At 37.3% G+C, this 19,197-nt stretch overlaps 1 protein-coding gene across 4 annotated transcripts in view; it reads right to left on the reverse strand.

The window, feature by feature from the left end:
- The window catches only part of LOC124591764 (glycerol kinase 2-like), a 276,367-nt gene that overhangs the window by 23,146 nt on the left and 234,024 nt on the right, over nt 1–19,197 (reverse strand). For 3 of the 4 annotated variants that reach the window (XM_047131767.1, XM_047131770.1, XM_047131768.1), the window contains one exon: nt 11,959–12,164. In XM_047131767.1, coding sequence (XP_046987723.1) covers nt 11,959–12,164 — 206 coding nt within the window. Of the gene's footprint in view, nt 1–5,485; nt 5,628–11,958; nt 12,165–19,197 lie in introns of those variants that run through there. The other variant, XM_047131771.1, reaches the window with a different exon arrangement.

A 19,197-nucleotide genomic window follows, 5' to 3' on the forward strand; every position in this document is an offset into this window, starting at 1 on the left:
GTTGGTCAAAAGCTCACTTTCTGGCAGTCTTTTTGTGGTGCCTATCAGCGACTCAGCATCTCCGCTATATGGTGAGCAGAAACTATTCCTTTCATAATATTGTTACATTCCATTCTGGATTTACTACTATTTATTTATTTATTTGTTGTTATTAGTACTTATCACTAGAACACCATAATATTACTCACAATCAACTCAATGCCATATCAGACCATGTTGGAAATGTGCAGATCATGTTGAGGTATTACACCTTGAAACGTGTACAAAGGACTGGTTACGATATATACTAGTAATTTCTGAACTATTGTATTGCCTTATACAGTCAAAGTAGGCAATCTCATAAGTCTCCATCCAAGACAAGTGCACTTCACAGCACATCATGCATTATTTATTTATTTATTTCTAATGAGTGATAAAACAATAGAAACACATACATGAAGTATGCTACAGAACTGCAATAATTAACATAAAATGCTGGAAAATAAGCCACCTGGGGTCAGTTCACTGCAGATTACAAAACAACCTCATCGAATTATCCTCAACACATACTGACACAAACAGCAACATTTTCCAGATTTGGGAAATTTTTCCTCAGATAATGAGAGAAGTAGAACAATAAAAAAATGTAAAGGGTATATCAGATACAGAGCAACTGATGCATATCATTTATATTCCAAACAATTGTTGTCAATGAATTCTTTATTTGCTTCTAGCCTTTATCTTTAGAAGGTATTGTGTACTAACCATGGAGCTCTATGATTGCCATTTAACATAATCTATTATGTAGACTGTCATAATGCCGATCAAACTACTTCATGTTACAGAACTGGAAAAAAATTCTACAGCAGATTAGGACACATAATGAAAATGAAGAATGTTTTAAAAAGATATTTGAACACTGGTTAATTCTGAAGTTCATAATGGAGTGAACTTATATTACTTTTTTTAAATAAGTAATCCCACAAGTAAAAACTTTGGTGCTAAATGTGACAAACTGGTAATATAACGTGGTTTGATTATTCAATTTACCCAAAGGAGTTCTACGGCTCTCTTATTTCTTACAACCATCGAGTGTCTCCTCTGTAAATGGATTCAGTGTAATATAAAAAGGGTAAAATAGAAAATTAACTCCATCTTTGTGCACTTGTGTAGTGGTGACAGTTTTAGAAGAGAGAACAATGAGAAAATTTTGCTGCACCAGTTAAACTGCAGATTTATTGCTTATCAGTGGTTCACAGATGGGCAATTATCTTTAGTTTCAACACTTGATGAAATATTGTTAATATCTGTAAGTCTAAGTATAATGTTCAGCTAAATACATGCTTTAAATCCAGTGCTCAGGCTATCAGAAAAACACCCAGCTATTTCTTTATCCTTTTCTCCTGCAAACACATAATCAGATACCACTACCATTAAAATGACCATTTTCAATCTGTCTATTACATGTTTGAGCTAATCAGATTAAGTTTATTCCTGTCTGTTTGAAAATGTCTGTATTCTGCTGGCAACTAGAGAGTTAATATGTATGTTCACTGTGTAGCAGTGGCACTTTACACAGGAATAATGGTCAAACAGTGGCAATATTTACTGTGTTAATCACATGATACAAGATGTGTCACTACTTCCTCAGTCGTTTTGCTACTTTCTCCTAGCATTTCAATTATGTCTGAAGTATGTGATGTCTGTCTAGCTACAAAAATGCCTAACTTCAACAGTAACATCCATAATTCTTATGTTTCTTTTCATGATATACTTGCGTAAATGCTAACCAATCATGGATCACATTAGGCAATTCAGTGTTCTTTCTTTGAACATGCACACAGTGTTCTGTGAAAAATCATGTTTAATATCTGTAGCAAAAATGGAGGAATACCATCCACAAATATATTAGAAAAACTAATTCAGTTTTATAAGAATTCTAGTCACTACAAAACTGAAGGAAATTTAAACAGCTGAAATAACAATATTTCCATTAATTTATGAAAAAGAGTTCAGTTACATAAGCAGCCTTTATTTTTAACTGCATATAGATAAAAAAGGTTGTCATATTTCAGAGAGAGGAATTTCTGTGAAGCTTGTTCAATTGCCACAAATGAGAACTAAGTTTAAGTAGTGCGGAAGCATCTCGACCACGCCATAATAGCTGGAAGTGATTTTAACCTACAAAGTATAGACTGGGACTTCTATGGATTCAGTGAAGGTGGTAAGGGTAGACAATCTTGTGAAGTAGTTCTGAACACATTTTCCAAAAACCATCTTGAGCAGCTAGTTCGACAACCCATATACAATATAAATATTTTAGACCCCATGACTCTGAACTGGCCTTATGTAGTCACAAGGGTTACTAACAATAATAAAACCATCAAGAAGGGCAGGAGAGCTTTTATCCTGGAAAGAGTAGACAAGCAGTTGTTAGCATCCTACTTAGACAATGACTGGACAGAATTTAGCTCCCATATGATGTACACGGGGGTATGGGCAAATTTTAAATCAACTGTGAATTGCGCTCTGGAGATGTATAGTACATGCAAATTAAGTAGATGATGGACAGAAAAGACCCACTGCAGTTTAATACCAAAATTAATAATATTCTGAGGAAGCAGAGTAGTTGCAATCTCAGTTCAAAAAAGAATTCAGAAATGTTGACAGGCAGAAGTTATTAGACATTCTTGTGCCTATATAAAGATCAAAGCATGGAACAACATCCACTGTCATACTAGCAAAAGATCTCCCAGAAACTTGAGGAAATTCTGATCCTATGTAAATTTGCTAAGCGGGCCAAAGACTTCTGTTCAGTTACTTGTTGACCAATCTGGTATGGCTGTAGAACCCCTCAAAAGGAAAGCTGAAATTTCAAACCTTGTTTTTAGAAGCACTCATTCACACAAGAAGATCATACTAAAGTACCTCTGGTTGACCGCTGACAGACTCCCACGTGTAGGACTTGGTGATAGGCATTCCTGTTACAGCGTAGCAACTGAAAGAGTTGAGAACAAATAAGTCATCAGGTCCAGATGGAATCCCTAGTTTGGTTTTCCTCAGAGTACTCTTTGGCATTGACTCCTTACTTAGCTTGCGTTTATCATAAATCTCTTACCTAGCACAAAGACCCAAGTGACAGGAAAAAAAGTGCAGGTGACTCTTGTATGTAAGAAGGCTAAAAGAATGGACCCACAAAGATACAGATCAATATCCTAAATGTTGGTTTGCCACAGTATTCTTGAGCATATTCCAAGTTCAAATGTAATAATCTTCATGAGACAGAATGTTTCTGTCCACAAATCTGATTTAGAAAGTATCACTCATGCAAAACTCTACTTGCAATTTTCTCTCACATTATCTGGTGAACCATGGATGAAGGGCAATAGGCAAATTCAAATTTCCTAAATTTGTGGAAAGCATTTAACGTAGACCCCCACTGCAGATTTTTAGTGAAGGTCTGAGCATGCACAACAGGTTCTCAGATATGAGAATGGTTCAAAGACTTCTGAATGAAGTATGTTGTCTGGGGACAATCAGCATCTACCTTGTTCATCAGAAACAAGAGTATTGTCGAGAGTGCCTCTGGCAAGTGTAACATACACGAATGATCTGACAGACAGGGCAAGTGTGATGAATAGACCTTGTTATAAATTTAGAAAAATTTAAGTTGATGATGATGAGTACGAAAAATAATTCCATAATCTTTGAATACAGTATCAGTAGTGTGCTGCCTGACAGTCACATTGATTAAATACCTAGATGTAACACTGCAAAGCAATACAAAATGGGACAGCGTGTAAGGGTGGTAGCAAATGGTCACTTCTAGGTATGTGTAGCTCATTTATATAGGAGACCATGTATAGAACACATGTGCAACCCATTACTAAATACTGCTCAAGACTTTGGGATCGCCACCAGGTCAGGTTGAAGTAAGATATCGAAATCGAAGCAATTCAATGGCATGCAGCTACATTTGTTACTAGTAGGTTTGATCAACATGCAGATATTACAGAAATGCTCCACATACTCAAATGGGGATCTCTGAAGGGATGACAACATTTTTTATGCAAAACACTACTGAGAAAGTTTAGGTAACTGGCATTTGCAACTGACTGCAGTAATATCCTATAGCCACCAATGTACATCTTGTGTAAGGAACATGAAAACAAGATAAGAGAAATTATGGCTTGTACAGAGACAAGTAGACAGTTGTTTTTCTCTCGCTTGAGAGTAACAGGAAAGGATACAAGGGAGGGAGAGGGGCAGGAGGGGGAGGGATGGAGGATGAGGAGGGGAGGGGAGAAGGGGAGGAAAAGGAAGGAGTTATAGGTTTTACAGTATCATCGCTGACAAGATTACTGGAGGTGGAACACAAGCTTGGATTGGAAGAGTACATGCGCTTTCAAATGAATACTCTCAACATTTGCCTTAAGTGATCCTGAATAAGACTCCAATGTGGAGAACAGAGGTAAGTGAAGGGGAAAGAGTGTGAACAGAAGAGAGAGCTAGTGAGGTGGGATGGAGGCGGTGTGAAAGGGAGTTAGTGATGGAGGGGGAGGGCGTGAGGGTAACAGGGAGCTAGTGATTAGGGGGAGGGGGGTGACTGTGAGCTTGTGAGGGGCAGGTGATGGGGCGCTTGTGAAGGCCAAGAGAGAGCTACTGAGTTGGAGGAGAGAAGGCAGTGATGTTGAGGCGGAGGGGCGTGGGTGGGTGGGTGGGTAGAGGGTGGATTGGGGGGAGTTACGTATGTATTTATGGAGGGACGGGGAGTGAGATGGGGAGGGAGAGAAGGAAGATAGTGACAAGGAGGCAGCGATGGGGACGGGTGTGGATAAGGTGAGGTGAAGATAGAAAGGAGGGTCAGGAGGACAGGGAGGTAAGGAGAGGAGGAGGAGGTATGGAAGGCGTAGGACATGTCAATAAATGTTCCATGTGTAGTATAGCTCTGGCAGGAAAATACCTGTAATTCAGCATGTCATGAAGGATCTTTCACATCAATAAAGTATCCCACAATTTCTTTTTTTTTTCTTTTTTTTTCAGAAAACCAGGAAAGGTTTTCCTATTTCATATTATTGTCTTGTTTTGTCAACAACCAACAGAAAATTCAGTTAATATCTCATAAAATAACTTAATAGTATGGTACAAAATCAAAATATTTAGAAGGCTGTGTTAAGGCGAAAAAATGAAATAATTATTGGTTGCAGAAAGTTCTGCAGCAATTTTTGCATTTATTACCTCCCTCATCATACCATCATGTATCATTCAGAGTTATATCTTGAAATTGGACAGCTTTAACAGGAAGTATATTTAGCACCGCAACATTAAATTTAGATAAAACTCAGACAAATAAAGTATAATTTTAAATGCGTATCCCTGAATGATATATCAAACTTCACAGATTTAATCATCATCATAAGATTATGCCCATTTCTTCACAGAGTATTGCTTGTATCATATTTATACCATAATGACAGCAGCTTCACTTCAAAATGTCAAATAGTAAGCAGAAACAGCATGCACCACCTCTACTCACTGCCAATCCTTTAGTTTCAATTGAAGATACTGATCATTAAATGCTCCACGATTCAGGTACTGGAACAATCTGTCTTCATGCTTGTTGGGGCAGCGACCAACTCATTTCCATACTATCAAACAAAAGTGCTACTAAATACTACAGCGGAAAAGTCATCTAAATCATTCAAGTAAATAAAAGATCATATACTGATACTATAACAGCTGCTAAGTAGCTGGAATTTTCGTGGAATAATGGGTGTAAATGAAAATGGATGCAAGTAGTAATTATTAATATCAATATAAGAACTATGTATTTCATGTCTTGCATCTGAGACAAGAAGGTTAAATGATGTATTCCTTTCCTACTTTGTCTGTTTTATTGATGCTAAATAAACGCATGCCCATCATAAACAGAGCCAGTGTGGAAAATGATGAAGTCTTAATTTCTTTTCCTTTTTCAGTTAACCCAGAATCCAAAAATTTAACAAGAGGATAATTGTTTTCAAAACGTTGAATCATTTAGAGAAAAATAAATACCATGATAAATTACATTATTTATAATTATGATGCTTTGCATACCAAAGAATACTTCATTGTTGCAGTAGAATGTGAAACATTATGAGATAACTAAAATAGAGAAGCCCAAGACTAATAGAACTTTGAATTCTCATAATATAATTGGATGTCGTGAGGTAATCAATCTGCTTTATTTAAACTTCACTAACATTTTTAAAAGTCCCCTGTCTGTAATATAATTTCAATTCTTGAACAAATAATCTCATTTATAGAATGCATGATTTGTCAGTATTTAAACTGTTTCCAATGAGCACCAACCCATTCTTTAAGAAATATGAGACATTAAATCCAAGTTGTCTTGAGAAGAAGCTGCATAAACTAGGTTAACATCCAGACTGGCAATATCTGTATGTAGTATGCACAACTGCGTATTTTCAGCACTGGCTCATGCTCCCTCTTCTATAACCAAAAGAATTTTGCATGACAGTCTAATGATGCTTAATGCTAGCTTACATTCGTAAATTTTCCCTGTGTAAACTTAAAATACTATGTATGTAATTTTTCTGTAACAGTCCCTACTTCTCTGTATGGCTAAATCATTCCATTTATTTCCTATAATCTGATGGTTACCCCCTGGTAACACATTATTTAATTTCTGTTCCACTGAAAGCTTTGACTCATTACAATCTGCTTCACTTCTTTGCTTTCTAGTAATGATACAGTCTCTCAAACCAGCACAAGTAGTACCATGTGAATGACTTAGGGAGAATAGATATCTCAGATGCTGAAGTAAGTTCAAATAATACTCCTCTTTTAAGATACTCAACGAAAACTGTCCCATGCGGGAAAAAAAAAACAAAAAAAAAACTGATGCCATGACCTTGCCTGCAGTTGGAACTATATTTGCCTTCTTTGGAGCCAATTCTCTGCTTTCAGTCCACTGTTCCTTCATCTCAGGTGTCAAGTCATGGACTCAGGTTTCATCCATGTTTACACTGATGCCTTACGGCTTTGAAACATTGCCAGACACAAAACTGAATCATCCTCAAGATGATGTTTTTGTTTCATTGTGAGTAAACACAGTACCCACCTTAGGCACATCCAAATTTTCAGACAGTATGTTTACAGTACTTCTTGAAACATCTAAAATTTCTGCTAGCTCACACGCTTTCAGGTGACAGTTGTCTAATAACATTTTGTGGATTTTCTTCAACGTTTCTGTTGTGCTTAACTCATTTGGTAGACTAAGATGTTCGTGTTAGCCTCACTTAAACACTGACATCTAATATTTTACTACTGTAAACAAAGGAGTGGACTCGCCACTGAATAGAGTCTAGCTCAGATTTAATATCAGTTGGACTACTTTTCAAATGAAAGTATTCAATAAGGATGACTAGTTTCATCCATGTTTATAAATTCACTGAGAGCTGCCAAACAAATACTACACAACATAGCATCATCAAACTTCAAACTTAAGGCTTCATAAAGCTGATACTTTCAACTATAATCATTTATTTGAAACAACACCTGCTGTCTACAGGTCAGGTCATGTATTTCTGCAACAGCTGTCATAACATGTCGACTTGTTCAATTACTCCAAAAACTGTCAATGAATTTTACAGATGACACACAAAAACCATATATTCTGTTTTGCGCATCCATGCTTCAGACTTTATTATTAGGTTGTGTTTTAACTGACACTGAGGTACTGAGGTAGATGTGGACAGAAGAATCTCAAGCTGGGAGAAAGATTTGTCCCAGTTCTTGCTTATAAAATCCTGAAAGAGTTAGATCATTTGTCAAAAAATAAAACAAGGAAAGTTTGGGTTTTAACATGCCATCTATCATTGTGACCAGCAGAATGTCACAGTCTACTCATTTTCATTCCTAAATTTCTCGTTTGATTTCATTACGCAGCACAATTTTACACAAAATCTATTTAACATGCTGCACATGGGTAAAAATTCTTTGTTAAGAGAAATATTACTAGAAGTCGTCCATAAATTTTTTTTTTTACCCCTGTGTGTTCCTGGCACAAAAAAATTTATCTGGATTTAATGCCGACAATCACTGTGACTTATACTGATTTGGCATAATATGGAGAAGAAAACAATTAATATATAACTCAGTTTGCTTTATACATCAGTTTGCTTTATACACAGAGATTTACATCATATTGGCATCACAATGAGGTTAAATTCCTGTAACTAAAATACACTAATGCAGCACAATATGGTCAGTTGAAGGGGTTGGTGGAAAAAAGGGCTAACATACAAGACACTATTTTGAGTTATTTACCTACGAAATGTTTGGTTAAGTTCAAAGACAAGAACATTGATACAAAAGGACAAAACAATTTATATGATAAAAGGTGATTTCTAATGACACACATGGAACTAATTGTTATAAGCATGTGGTGCACACACACACACACACACACACACACACACACACACACACACACACACACACACAAAAAATACTGTTTATGTGATCAGATTAAGTCTTACTGTATTGAGTGTTAGCACTTCCTTCTGATTACCCATCCAATTACTTTCTGCTCACGCTAAGTGAAGTTCTCTGTTTACTTACCCAGTGAAAGGACAAAACATTGTTCTCCCAAACTCATAGTGAGAGGTGCATATTTCAGTTACATATCATTTTAAATATAGCACTAGGGTGCAGTCACTTAAGGAAAGATTAATACTCTGAGGTGATACCTTTAAAATTATGGCATCAGTTGACGAGCCAGAAAGTATGCTGCCTGTAATTTAATAGGTGTAATTCCTCAATATCTCTCTTATTCCTGAATGTGCTTTCATCATTTTCATGTAATTTGGTTTCTCAGTAGTGACTGTAGTTCAAGTATAAGTTGATACATAGTTGAACATACTGAAGAAGAAGCTTGTATATTTCCTTTTGATATGTGGGTTTTAACAGTGACCGTGTTCTGCTATGCACTCAGTTTCATCGACATGGTAAGGTGTGGTGTGATCAATGAGGATATTTCTTTTGTGTATATTCTGTGTAAGATGGTTATACTGATTTCTTAGAAGGTGGTGGTGGTGATGATGCAGACTGCGTTCAAATAGAAATTTTGGAACAAAATACTTCAATACATAATTCCAAAGAGGTTTTATTTTCAAATACAACACTTTACAGTAGAATCAAAAGAGGAGATCAGATGAGGCACTTAGAGTTATTCCCATGTATAACATTTTTCAAGAGCTTGGAAGACCAAGGTTGAGGGCACACACTGAGGAAAGCTGGAAATCTATTGATCATGTTCCAAATTCTGTAATATCTTCAGGGCAATCCAGACAATGCAATACTATTTTAGGCTGCCGCTGCCAACCCCCCCTCCCCCTGACCCCATTTACAAATTATTTGATGAAAACATGGAAGAACAAACTTAAATCTAAAACAAACAGTGCAAGGAAGTTACAAAGCACAAACTTCTCTTCTCCAACCTGTGCACTATCAAAGTTTAAGGAAGCATCATTGCTAAGCTCTCGGGGGGGGAGCGGGGGGGGGTGGCAAAAAGATATGAGCTACAGTCTACTTAGTGCAAAGTCAGCATCAATAACTGTTATTTAAAATTTATTGTATGCAGTAGACAATAGTTTCAGAAAAGATCCTCGAACATGGTAACTGAACATAAGACCAAATGTATGCTCATTATTAAATTTGTTTGTAAAATAATCAGGCAGCTTTCTGAAAAACCTGTATGAACTCTTGACCAATATTTCCTTGTTTAGAAAACAGTATTGTAAAAAATAAAATTCTTTATTGACATACATATTAATTGGCTCTGAGCACTATGGGACTCAACATCTTAGGTCATAAGTCCCCTATACATATTAATTAAATAGCATAAGTATTAAACACCACTTTAAGCAAGTTTTTTTTTTCATTAACTACCTTTGAGTTACTATTATAGCCGAAAATATGGTAAGAACAACCAGTGCAAGTTTCTACTCTACAAATGAGGACACAAAGTGTTAAGCGATCATTCTCTTTTTGAACTATAATATCATATCATCTATCATCATGCCAGTATCCACATTCAGTTACAAATTTACTTCCCAGTGTAGAAGTACTGTACAAATATCAATTATCTACACGTTAGGACATAACAAAATTAAGTGACATCAAATTTATTTAACATCTAGCAAATATTTTTCAGTGCCATGGAAGTGTGCATTTATGTTTCTCTCTCTCTCTCTCTCTCTCTCTCTCTCTCTCTCTCTCTCTCTCTCTCTCTCTCTCTCTCTTTTTTTCTGCTTCTCTTCATCAGACATCAGAGTAGAAAATGGGGCTAACATGTTTAAATCCAAGCACTATACATTGTTACCAGTGTAGATAATATATGAAGGAATGGATCATTTTACAATATCAAGGAATAGCTCTGTATCACATTTCATCAACAACCCAACACTGAAATACCAGTCTATAACCACGAGGCTACTGTGAACATTTTATAAATCCCATCTTCAAAATGCTGAAGCCAGTTTTTAGCAACATAAAATCTGGCGAAGTAAGGAGAATTACATAGCTGTTCTAGTTAGTTACTTACAAAAAAAATGTTCTTTGTTGTGGCTGTCATAGGTAAATTTAAGCCTCCATTAAAAATGTTATGCAACAACTACTGAACTAGAAATTATAAAAGAAGTACAGGGTTATTACAAATGATTGAAGCGATTTCACAGCTCTACAATAACTTTATTATTTGAGATATTTTCACAATGCTTTGCACACACATACAAAAACTCAAAAAGTTTTTTAGGCATTCACAAATGTTTGATATGTGCCCCTTTAGTGATTCGGCAGACATCAAGCCGATAATCAAGTTCCTCCCACACTCGGCGCAGCATGTCCCCATCAATGAGTTCGAAAGCATCGTTGATGCGAACTCGCAGTTCTGGCACGTTTCTTGGTAGAGGAGGTTTAAACACTGAATCTTTCATATAACCCCACAGAAAGTTGGGAGAGCGTGGAGGCCACGACATGAATTGTTGATCATGATCTCCACCACGACCGATCCATCGGTTTTCCAATCTCCTGTTTAAGAAATGCTTCTGCTTTAGCCTTCTCTGTAAGATTTTCCAAACCGTCGGCTGTGGTACGTTTAGCTCCCTGCTTGCTTTATTCGTCGACTTCCGTGGCCACGCGTGAAACTTGCCCACATGCGTTCAACCGTTTCTTCGCTCACTGCAGGCCGACCCGTTGATTTCCCCTTACAGAAGCATCCAGAAGCTTTAAACTGCGCATGCCATTGCCGAATGGAGTTAGCAGTTGGTGGATCTTTGTTGAACTTCGTCTTGAAGTGTTGTTGCACTGTTATGACTGACTGATGTGAGTGCATTTCAAGCACGACATACGCTTTCTCGGCTCCTGTCGCCATTTTGTCTCGCTGCGCTCTCGAGCGCTCTGGCGGCAGAAACCTGAAGTGCGGCTTCAGCCGAACAAAACTTTATGAGTTTTTCTACGTATCTGTAGTGCGTCGTGACCATATGTCAATGAATGGAGCTACAGTGAATTTATGAAATCGCTTCAATCATTTGTAATAGCCCTGTAGATCTCAATCTAAAGGAGTATCTCAGTTTCTCAAAGGGAAATTTTGAACACTCTGAAATACTGTGGCCTAATTGCAATCTTATTAGAGGACAAACTGAAGCAGAATATAAAGAATATCAACAGCAGCACATTTGTACTGTCATCTTACTTCCAGTTTCAAATTAATTAAGAACCCCACAAAGAGGTATTTGATGCCTAATCAAGTGACATTATGCCTGGGTGTAAAGTTCAGAGAAAATTTACAAGCCCTAGAAAGAACATTGTTACACATTTCACTTAAAATTGTTTTTAAGGACAGAATAAAATCTGCTAAGATGCCATCATTTTGACAGAAGATGGAAAATACATTTAAAAATATCATGTACATACCAACAGGGATTCCACAAATATCAGCCTGAAGCTGCATAAGCAAATCATTTTGTGTCATTGTTCCATCAGCTTTCAGTTTCCTCAGAGGAAATCCACAATCTTTTTTCATTGCCTCTAATATGTCTCGTGTCTGAAAACAGACAGCCTCCAAACAAGCTCGAATAATATGGCACTTTGTAGTAAACTGCGTCAATCCACAGAGGATGCTGTTAAAATGAAATATCACAATATACTGCATGAATCCTCTAAATACATCAGTGAGTGAATGAAAGTATTTAGAATCAGGATAAACTAAACTGAATAATTTTAAAAATTGGTTTCCACTGTTAAATAACTTGCTTACTATGGTGTGGTGTTGATGAAACAGTACCACTGACTGTTAACCACATCTAAATCTATTATGGGGCCGCATGAAATAGTCTGATATTGAAAGCGTTCTGCATTATATCAATTACTGAGAATTGGAACTGTCATTCACAGTTATAACTGCTTAGGTACACAATCATTCCACAAAACAACCCTGAGAAGATCTTCAAGGATGTTTAACATTGTCAGAAAAAACTTGCATGCTACATATTTATAAAGATCTGATATGCTAATACTCCTTCTACAGGTCGCAAGTAAAACTGTCCTCAAGGATATCAAAAAAGTCAAAATATTTTTTTGTATTTTTCTGTTATACGTAAAAACCTGACCCCACACATAAAATTTACACAAACTAAAATCTCATCCCCAGAGACCATTGCCCAAGTTATATTTAAGAAAACCACTGATCTGTACCTTGTCTTTTCTTATGTAAAACATTAGGTCTCATTATATCAAATTTATTTGATTTGAAACATATTTAACAATTAACCTGAAACAAAAACTTCTGAATGAGACAAGGAACGTAACAAGATACTACTCTGTGGTAAGATGATCTTAAATGACTGCACAGAAATATAAGAAACTTCACTACGGCATAGTGTGTTTGCAAGAAAGCACTTAGCTGGCTTTGATGTAATTGTAAGGTACAAAGTATTTTCATATCTTATAACTAAGTGGAAGTGGAAAAAGAGACACACAGTTAAACATGGAAGATATGCCTTATGTGTGTCTGAAAACACATCACAACCCTGAAAGTGGACAAATCTTTCAGAGATGTTATTCGTATTCTCATCTATTGTATTCATCTTCATTCATTCATCCACACACTGTGTTGCATACATTGCATCATGAAGGAGAGTCTTCATGGATGTGGAACAAATCAAGTTATGTATGACAGCTAGAAGCAACCACTGCTGGCTATTTTTGTAAAGTATACTAAAACAAAATAATGCCAATCCCTCAAACAGATAATTACCATAATTACTTTGTACATGTATGTTAGGAGAAAAACTACTACTTAAAAAAAAATGCACTGCTACTCCTCCTATACTACTCAGTTGCAGTCCCTCTAATACTTCAAAGAAAGCTTCTGTATAAATTTACACAGACCACTATCAGTTGCATATATACTAGATGATTCAAGCTCTATTACAAATGCCAAGAGGTTATAATTAAAGTGCAGTGAAGGTGCAGTGAGGGCTGTAACTGTTGCATGGCAGCAAAACTTGGCAGATGTGCTAATGCATTAATCCTGAACTGATTGATGCTGAAAAAATTTACTTCCAATTTTGACCACCAGGTGCAAATCTGGTGCTGTACAGCATCCCATCAACACCCCCACTGCATTGTTGAGCCCAGTATCCTGATAAATTGTAGGAGTGGCTAATTAGGTATTCATAAATATTTGGGGATCTTCAGTAACATGCCTGATTTCCAGTGGAATCCTGCTATTGTCTTTAGCACCAGAGCATAAACTCCATTCTGAACCCTAGAGAGGGAGATGTACTCTCCATGAAAATTGTTTCTAGTTCTAGTATTATGGTTGTAAAGTGCAAAATTCATTCAAAATTCACTCTTGTTATTTATGACAAATAGCGTTATGGAGTATATAAATCGGTATGCGAGTGAAAGAATCCCCGTATTCATGAAGAGGCTCCTGCAAGACTTTCAGTTATCAACTTTACTCAATATTCTTTTTGCACACTTCTGAAGAATAAATACTTTTTCTCACTTTGGTTGCAGTGCTCCAAACGATTCTGCCGTAGAACAGAACTGAGTGAATGTATGCTAGCATTCCTGTCTGCAGTCAACACAACGAGATATTTCTGAGTGCAAAGTGGGCAAAAACTGAGCTTTTTGGCTAACTTATCCGCATGCTGGGGCCTTATCAGTTCATTATCCACTGGTATGCCCAAGAACTTATGCATGAAGCCTCACTCAATGTATGCCCTTTGATCTCTACTTCTCGTACCTGTAAGTTATTTTTATTTGTGTGAAATTATATCATATGAGTTTCCGTTAGGTTAAGGATTACACAGTTAGCTGTGTACTAGTTTTAAGTCTGTTTCAATATTCTCCTGGCCTTGTCTAGTATGGATGTATTTGGACCAGTCATCACTATACATGTGTTATCAGCAAACATTGCAGCTTTTGAAGAGTCCTGCTATGTCTTGGATAAATCACTTATGTAGGTGAAATACCCTCAGACTTGAAGAAGAATATAATAATTCCAATCCCAAAGAAAGCAAGCGTTGACAGGTGTGAAAATTACCGAACTATCAGTTCAATAAGTCAACGGCTCCAAAATACTAACACGAATTTTTTACAGACAAATGGAAAAACTGATAGAAACCGACCTGGGAAAAGATCAGTTTGGATTCCTTAGAATACTGACCCTACAACTTATTTTAGAAGATAGATTAAGAAAAGGCAAACCTACGTTTCTAGCATTTTCTTGGAGAAAGCTTTTGACAATGTTGACTCCGCCAAGGTATATGAAAACATCCTCGAGGGCAGAATCCAAACAAGGGTAAAGTACAAATTGAGAGACCAACAGCGTGGCCTCAAATCTGGGACGTCAACAGTTGACCTCATATTTGCAATGAGGCACCTCCAGAAGCACCATTATGAATTTGGGGAAGACCTTGTGAGGGCTTTTCTCGATACTGAAAATGCACTTGATATCATCTTTAGAAAAAGGGTATAGTAAGCACTAGAAAAGAAGGGAGTGGAGAAAGAGATGACAAGCAGAATGGAGGATATGTACTGTGGAAGTCAGAGTTGTGAGAAAGTCAGAAATGAAAGGACACACTGGTTCCAGCACACAAGTGGTGTGAAACAGGGTAGTGCATTGTCACCTCTCCTCATTGTGGTCTTGGATGAGATAATGACCAAGGTAGAAGAAAAAACTAGATATGACAAGCAATGGTGTCATGGATGACTTGATGATCTGGGGAAACAGGTGGGAGGATATTCAGGAAGCGTTGGATGCTTTGGAAGAAACTGTGAGATAGTAGGGAATGAAATTTAATGTGAACCAATGAGAGATCATAGTTACAACTAGAAAGAAAGATAGACTAATTAGAATGAGGACTGGAGGTGAACAACTGAAGAAGAGGGAGAGTGTCAAGTGCTTGGGACGTGTGATGGAGGCAAATGGAAGAAATGAAAAAGGGATCAGCGAACATGGCAGACAGGCAGAGGTATTCCTGCAAATTGTTAGGAGCCTGGTTTGGAATAAAGACATTCCACAAAAAAACAAGGAAGTACTGTAAAGAAGTTTACTACATCCCATTACTAACACATGCATCTGAAACATGGATGATGAAGAAATAACATGTAAACAGATTACAGGTATGTGAAATCAAGTTCCTCAGAAGTAGGGTAGGAGTAAACAAAGGAGACAGGATGAGGAGTGAAATGGTAAGAGAAATAATGAAAGAGGAACCCCTGCAGAGCACGATAGAAACCTCAAGGCTAGGATTGTATGGGCACTTAATGAGAAAGGAAAACAAGAGGGTTCTCAAGAATATAAATGAAATGGGGATGCGAAGGGAACAACCAAGAGGAAGACCAAGGAATAGACGGCTGAAAGGTGTAGACGAATATGTTGAAACAAAAAAGGCAGGGACTGGACCAGACTGAACAAAGAAACAGGGTGGGAAAAATAGGACTACATGGTGGGGCTTATGTTCCAAATAGACCCAACCTGGGACTGAAAACTGTTCAAGATGATAAAGATTTAGTAATAAATTATCAGTTGCACTGTACCTGTACAGAATATTACTCTGTGTGTGTGTGTGTGTGTGTGTGTGTGTGTGTGTGTGTGTGTGTGTGTGTGTGTGTGTGTGTGTGTGTGTGTTTAACCACAACTGGACATTAGCAACTACATTGCTTATTCACATAAAGCCCCAAAAAAAGCCATGTAATTGTGTCGGTAACCTGAGGAGCTCCGTCAAACTAGGAAAAAGTTGCAGGCATTAAGAAACTGTATGAAGCTTCAACAACACTGTAAAGATAAATATGGATTTCAAAACATTTACCATATTCTGCTAAAAAATAAATCTGAAGTGTATGAAAACCAATCAATAATTCACATCTGTAAAGGAAAGGTAATGAGCTCAAGGAGCCGTAATCACGAAAAAAGCAGCACTCAAAATCACAGAGAAAAACAAAATTTGAGACCCAACTATGAATGTCCAATCAGAATTCAAACTGAACACTGTAAGCAAAAAAAATGTTGCTGAATGGAAAATTAAAGTAAAACTATCAAGGTCTACACTCAAAATCAGTCAGATATACATACAACATAAACAAGATGAAAGTGATGAGAAAACTGTTTAGGCAGTGGGTTGTGTATCATATTTTAACTTGAGTAAAGAATAACTTTACTTCAATTGGTTAGCAGTATTCTCTGGAAAAATTTCAGAGGTGCATGTCTAAACTAATACAGCACATATAAGAGAGGCAAAAAAATTAAAGAAAACAAACAAAAGGAGAATATTAACAGTATGAGGAGACCAAAGTTTTTTTTTAGTCAAGCAAAAAGTGTCATAAATTAGCAACAATAAAAATGGAATTTCATGAACATACACCACTTGTAACTCTTAAGTTCCTCCAAGAATTGATGAGAGAATAAATCTCAGGCTTACAGCTGGATCTCGCATATCGTAAAACACCCAATATTACATGAAATTATGATGCTAATTGATTAAATGCTATTACCAAGCATGAGGTTTTGATCTCCATGCTCCCTTTCCTGAAATGTCTGGTCCATTGTTGCTCTGACTGAAATTAACATCTGGTGATGTGTTAAAGTATATGCCCACTTGTGCTCGACTTTCATCACAAATTGGTTCACTGTTGCTGCAGAGCATCTCTTTCCACCTTTTAATAAGCCCAAAGCTTTGGTAACATTACAACAGCAGTCACAATTAATTAATTAGCCCCACACTTATGACAAAATTATTTCTTTTATGTCACAAATGCAATACTCTGAAGTCAGTGGCAGAATCTTCACGTGTGTAATTATTTCTACGTAACAGAGAGAACACTTTACCCTGCATATTTGCTGTACTGAAGGAAGTAAGTAGGCCGACCACTGGTGTTCACAGCAGTGAACTTCAACTGTGTTCGCTGTTTCCTGCATGAATGTCATGCCACATTGACATAGGGTTTGATAGACCACAGAGATCATCATTAACACTGTGAAGTAGTTTGCCTGCTTTGTAGGTAGGTAGGAAACAACTGTGTAATCTGCTAGCTCTTTGTGATTGGTCCAGTCCACCCCCCCCCCCCCCCACCCCAAAAAAAAAAAAAGCCAAACCATATGGAAGAAACACAGTAGCCTTCTCAGGTTCCTCTTCTGTTTCTTTCCACTGCAGTGTCCGTGTAGTGTGCATTGAATCAGTTGTCCTGTGTAGCCATTTTCACAAAAGAAGCCTTTTAGGTTTCTCAGTTCCTTAGTGAGACATTTTGTCACTGGGGGCACAAGCCTTGTGTAACAGGCTTCTGACCACTCCATTCCCCTGTGACAGTGAATGACAGCTGTTGGCTTTTAAATTGAAGTCGGTACAAATCTCCCATTTTTCCATCCACTGGTCAATTGTGCCATCTGCTCTTTTAATAGGACATCAAGGATTTCTTGGAGTTAATACGTCAGGATTTAGATGTTAGTACTACCAACCTCTTCAGGTAAGCTCTGACTGACCAATTTACTTACTGACTTCCTTACTTCCTTTTCAACAGAATATACTTACAGGGGAGCAACGAAGTAGCAACTTACACCTGTTGTGGCCCATGTGTACCGTTGGAACCCGACATATTTCTTCCATTACATTGTAACAATATTGTGCAAAGGGAAGTTGCTACTCACCCTATAGTGTAGATGCTGAGTCACAGATATGCACAACAAAAAGACTATAACAAATATAGCTTCTTTCTGTTGTGCCTAAGTGCGACTCAACATCTACGCTATATAGTGAGTAGCAACTCTTCTTTTCACAATATTGTTTAGTCCATTCTGGATTTTCCGTTGTTCCATTACACTGTTTGTTATATGGCAACATGCAAGAAATATGCTGAATGATTTCCTTGTACAGATCAACTTGATAAATCGTAAGATCAACTCCACTATGAAAACTGAAGTGAATTGAAGAGCGTCTTTCTACATATCATGGCACAGAAGATAGCAGATGGCACAGTGGGCCTTAAGGTTTACAGGAGAAAGACAAACTGACCTGTGTTTTAAAATCAGCACATGGCACAGATGGATAGAGTGCTTAGAATGCTGTTTCAAGGGGCTGCGTTCCGAGATCATCATCTATCAGAGTTATACTGCATCAATTACAACCATATGAAGATTATGCCACATACCTCTAATTACTGGGACTGTGTCACAATATACACAATTGATGTATAAGCATGGGTGGGTCAAAAACACTTTTCCACAGGAGCGACTTATCATTTGGCAACCCCCACCTCATTTTCCCTTGCACACTTTTACCTTCGTCAGTTTTTCATAGTTAGTCATGATAGACATTGTGTACAAATCTTAAACTTGGGCACCCCTCTCAGCTTGGGGCCCCAAGTGGCTGCAACAAATTGCAATACATCCTGCATAGAAATTTTACAGTTGTGGTGCCTCTGGTGCCCCTCTCATGTTGGTACCCCAAGCAGCGTCGTGTGTCACTTGGCCTTTAAACTGGTCCTGGATATAAGGGCAAGTTAATCAATTACAACTCCAACTACTACATACAAAGACCTGGAAAGCTGCACTTACATTAACTAACATTTCTACGGCAACCGTTAACATCTATATAGATCATATTTGCTAGTAGCTTCTCTCTATCACTATATAAACCTTTGACAGCT

Source organism: Schistocerca americana, chromosome 2 (genome assembly GCF_021461395.2).
Source record: "Schistocerca americana isolate TAMUIC-IGC-003095 chromosome 2, iqSchAmer2.1, whole genome shotgun sequence".
NCBI classification, from domain to species: Eukaryota; Metazoa; Arthropoda; class Insecta; order Orthoptera; family Acrididae; genus Schistocerca; species Schistocerca americana.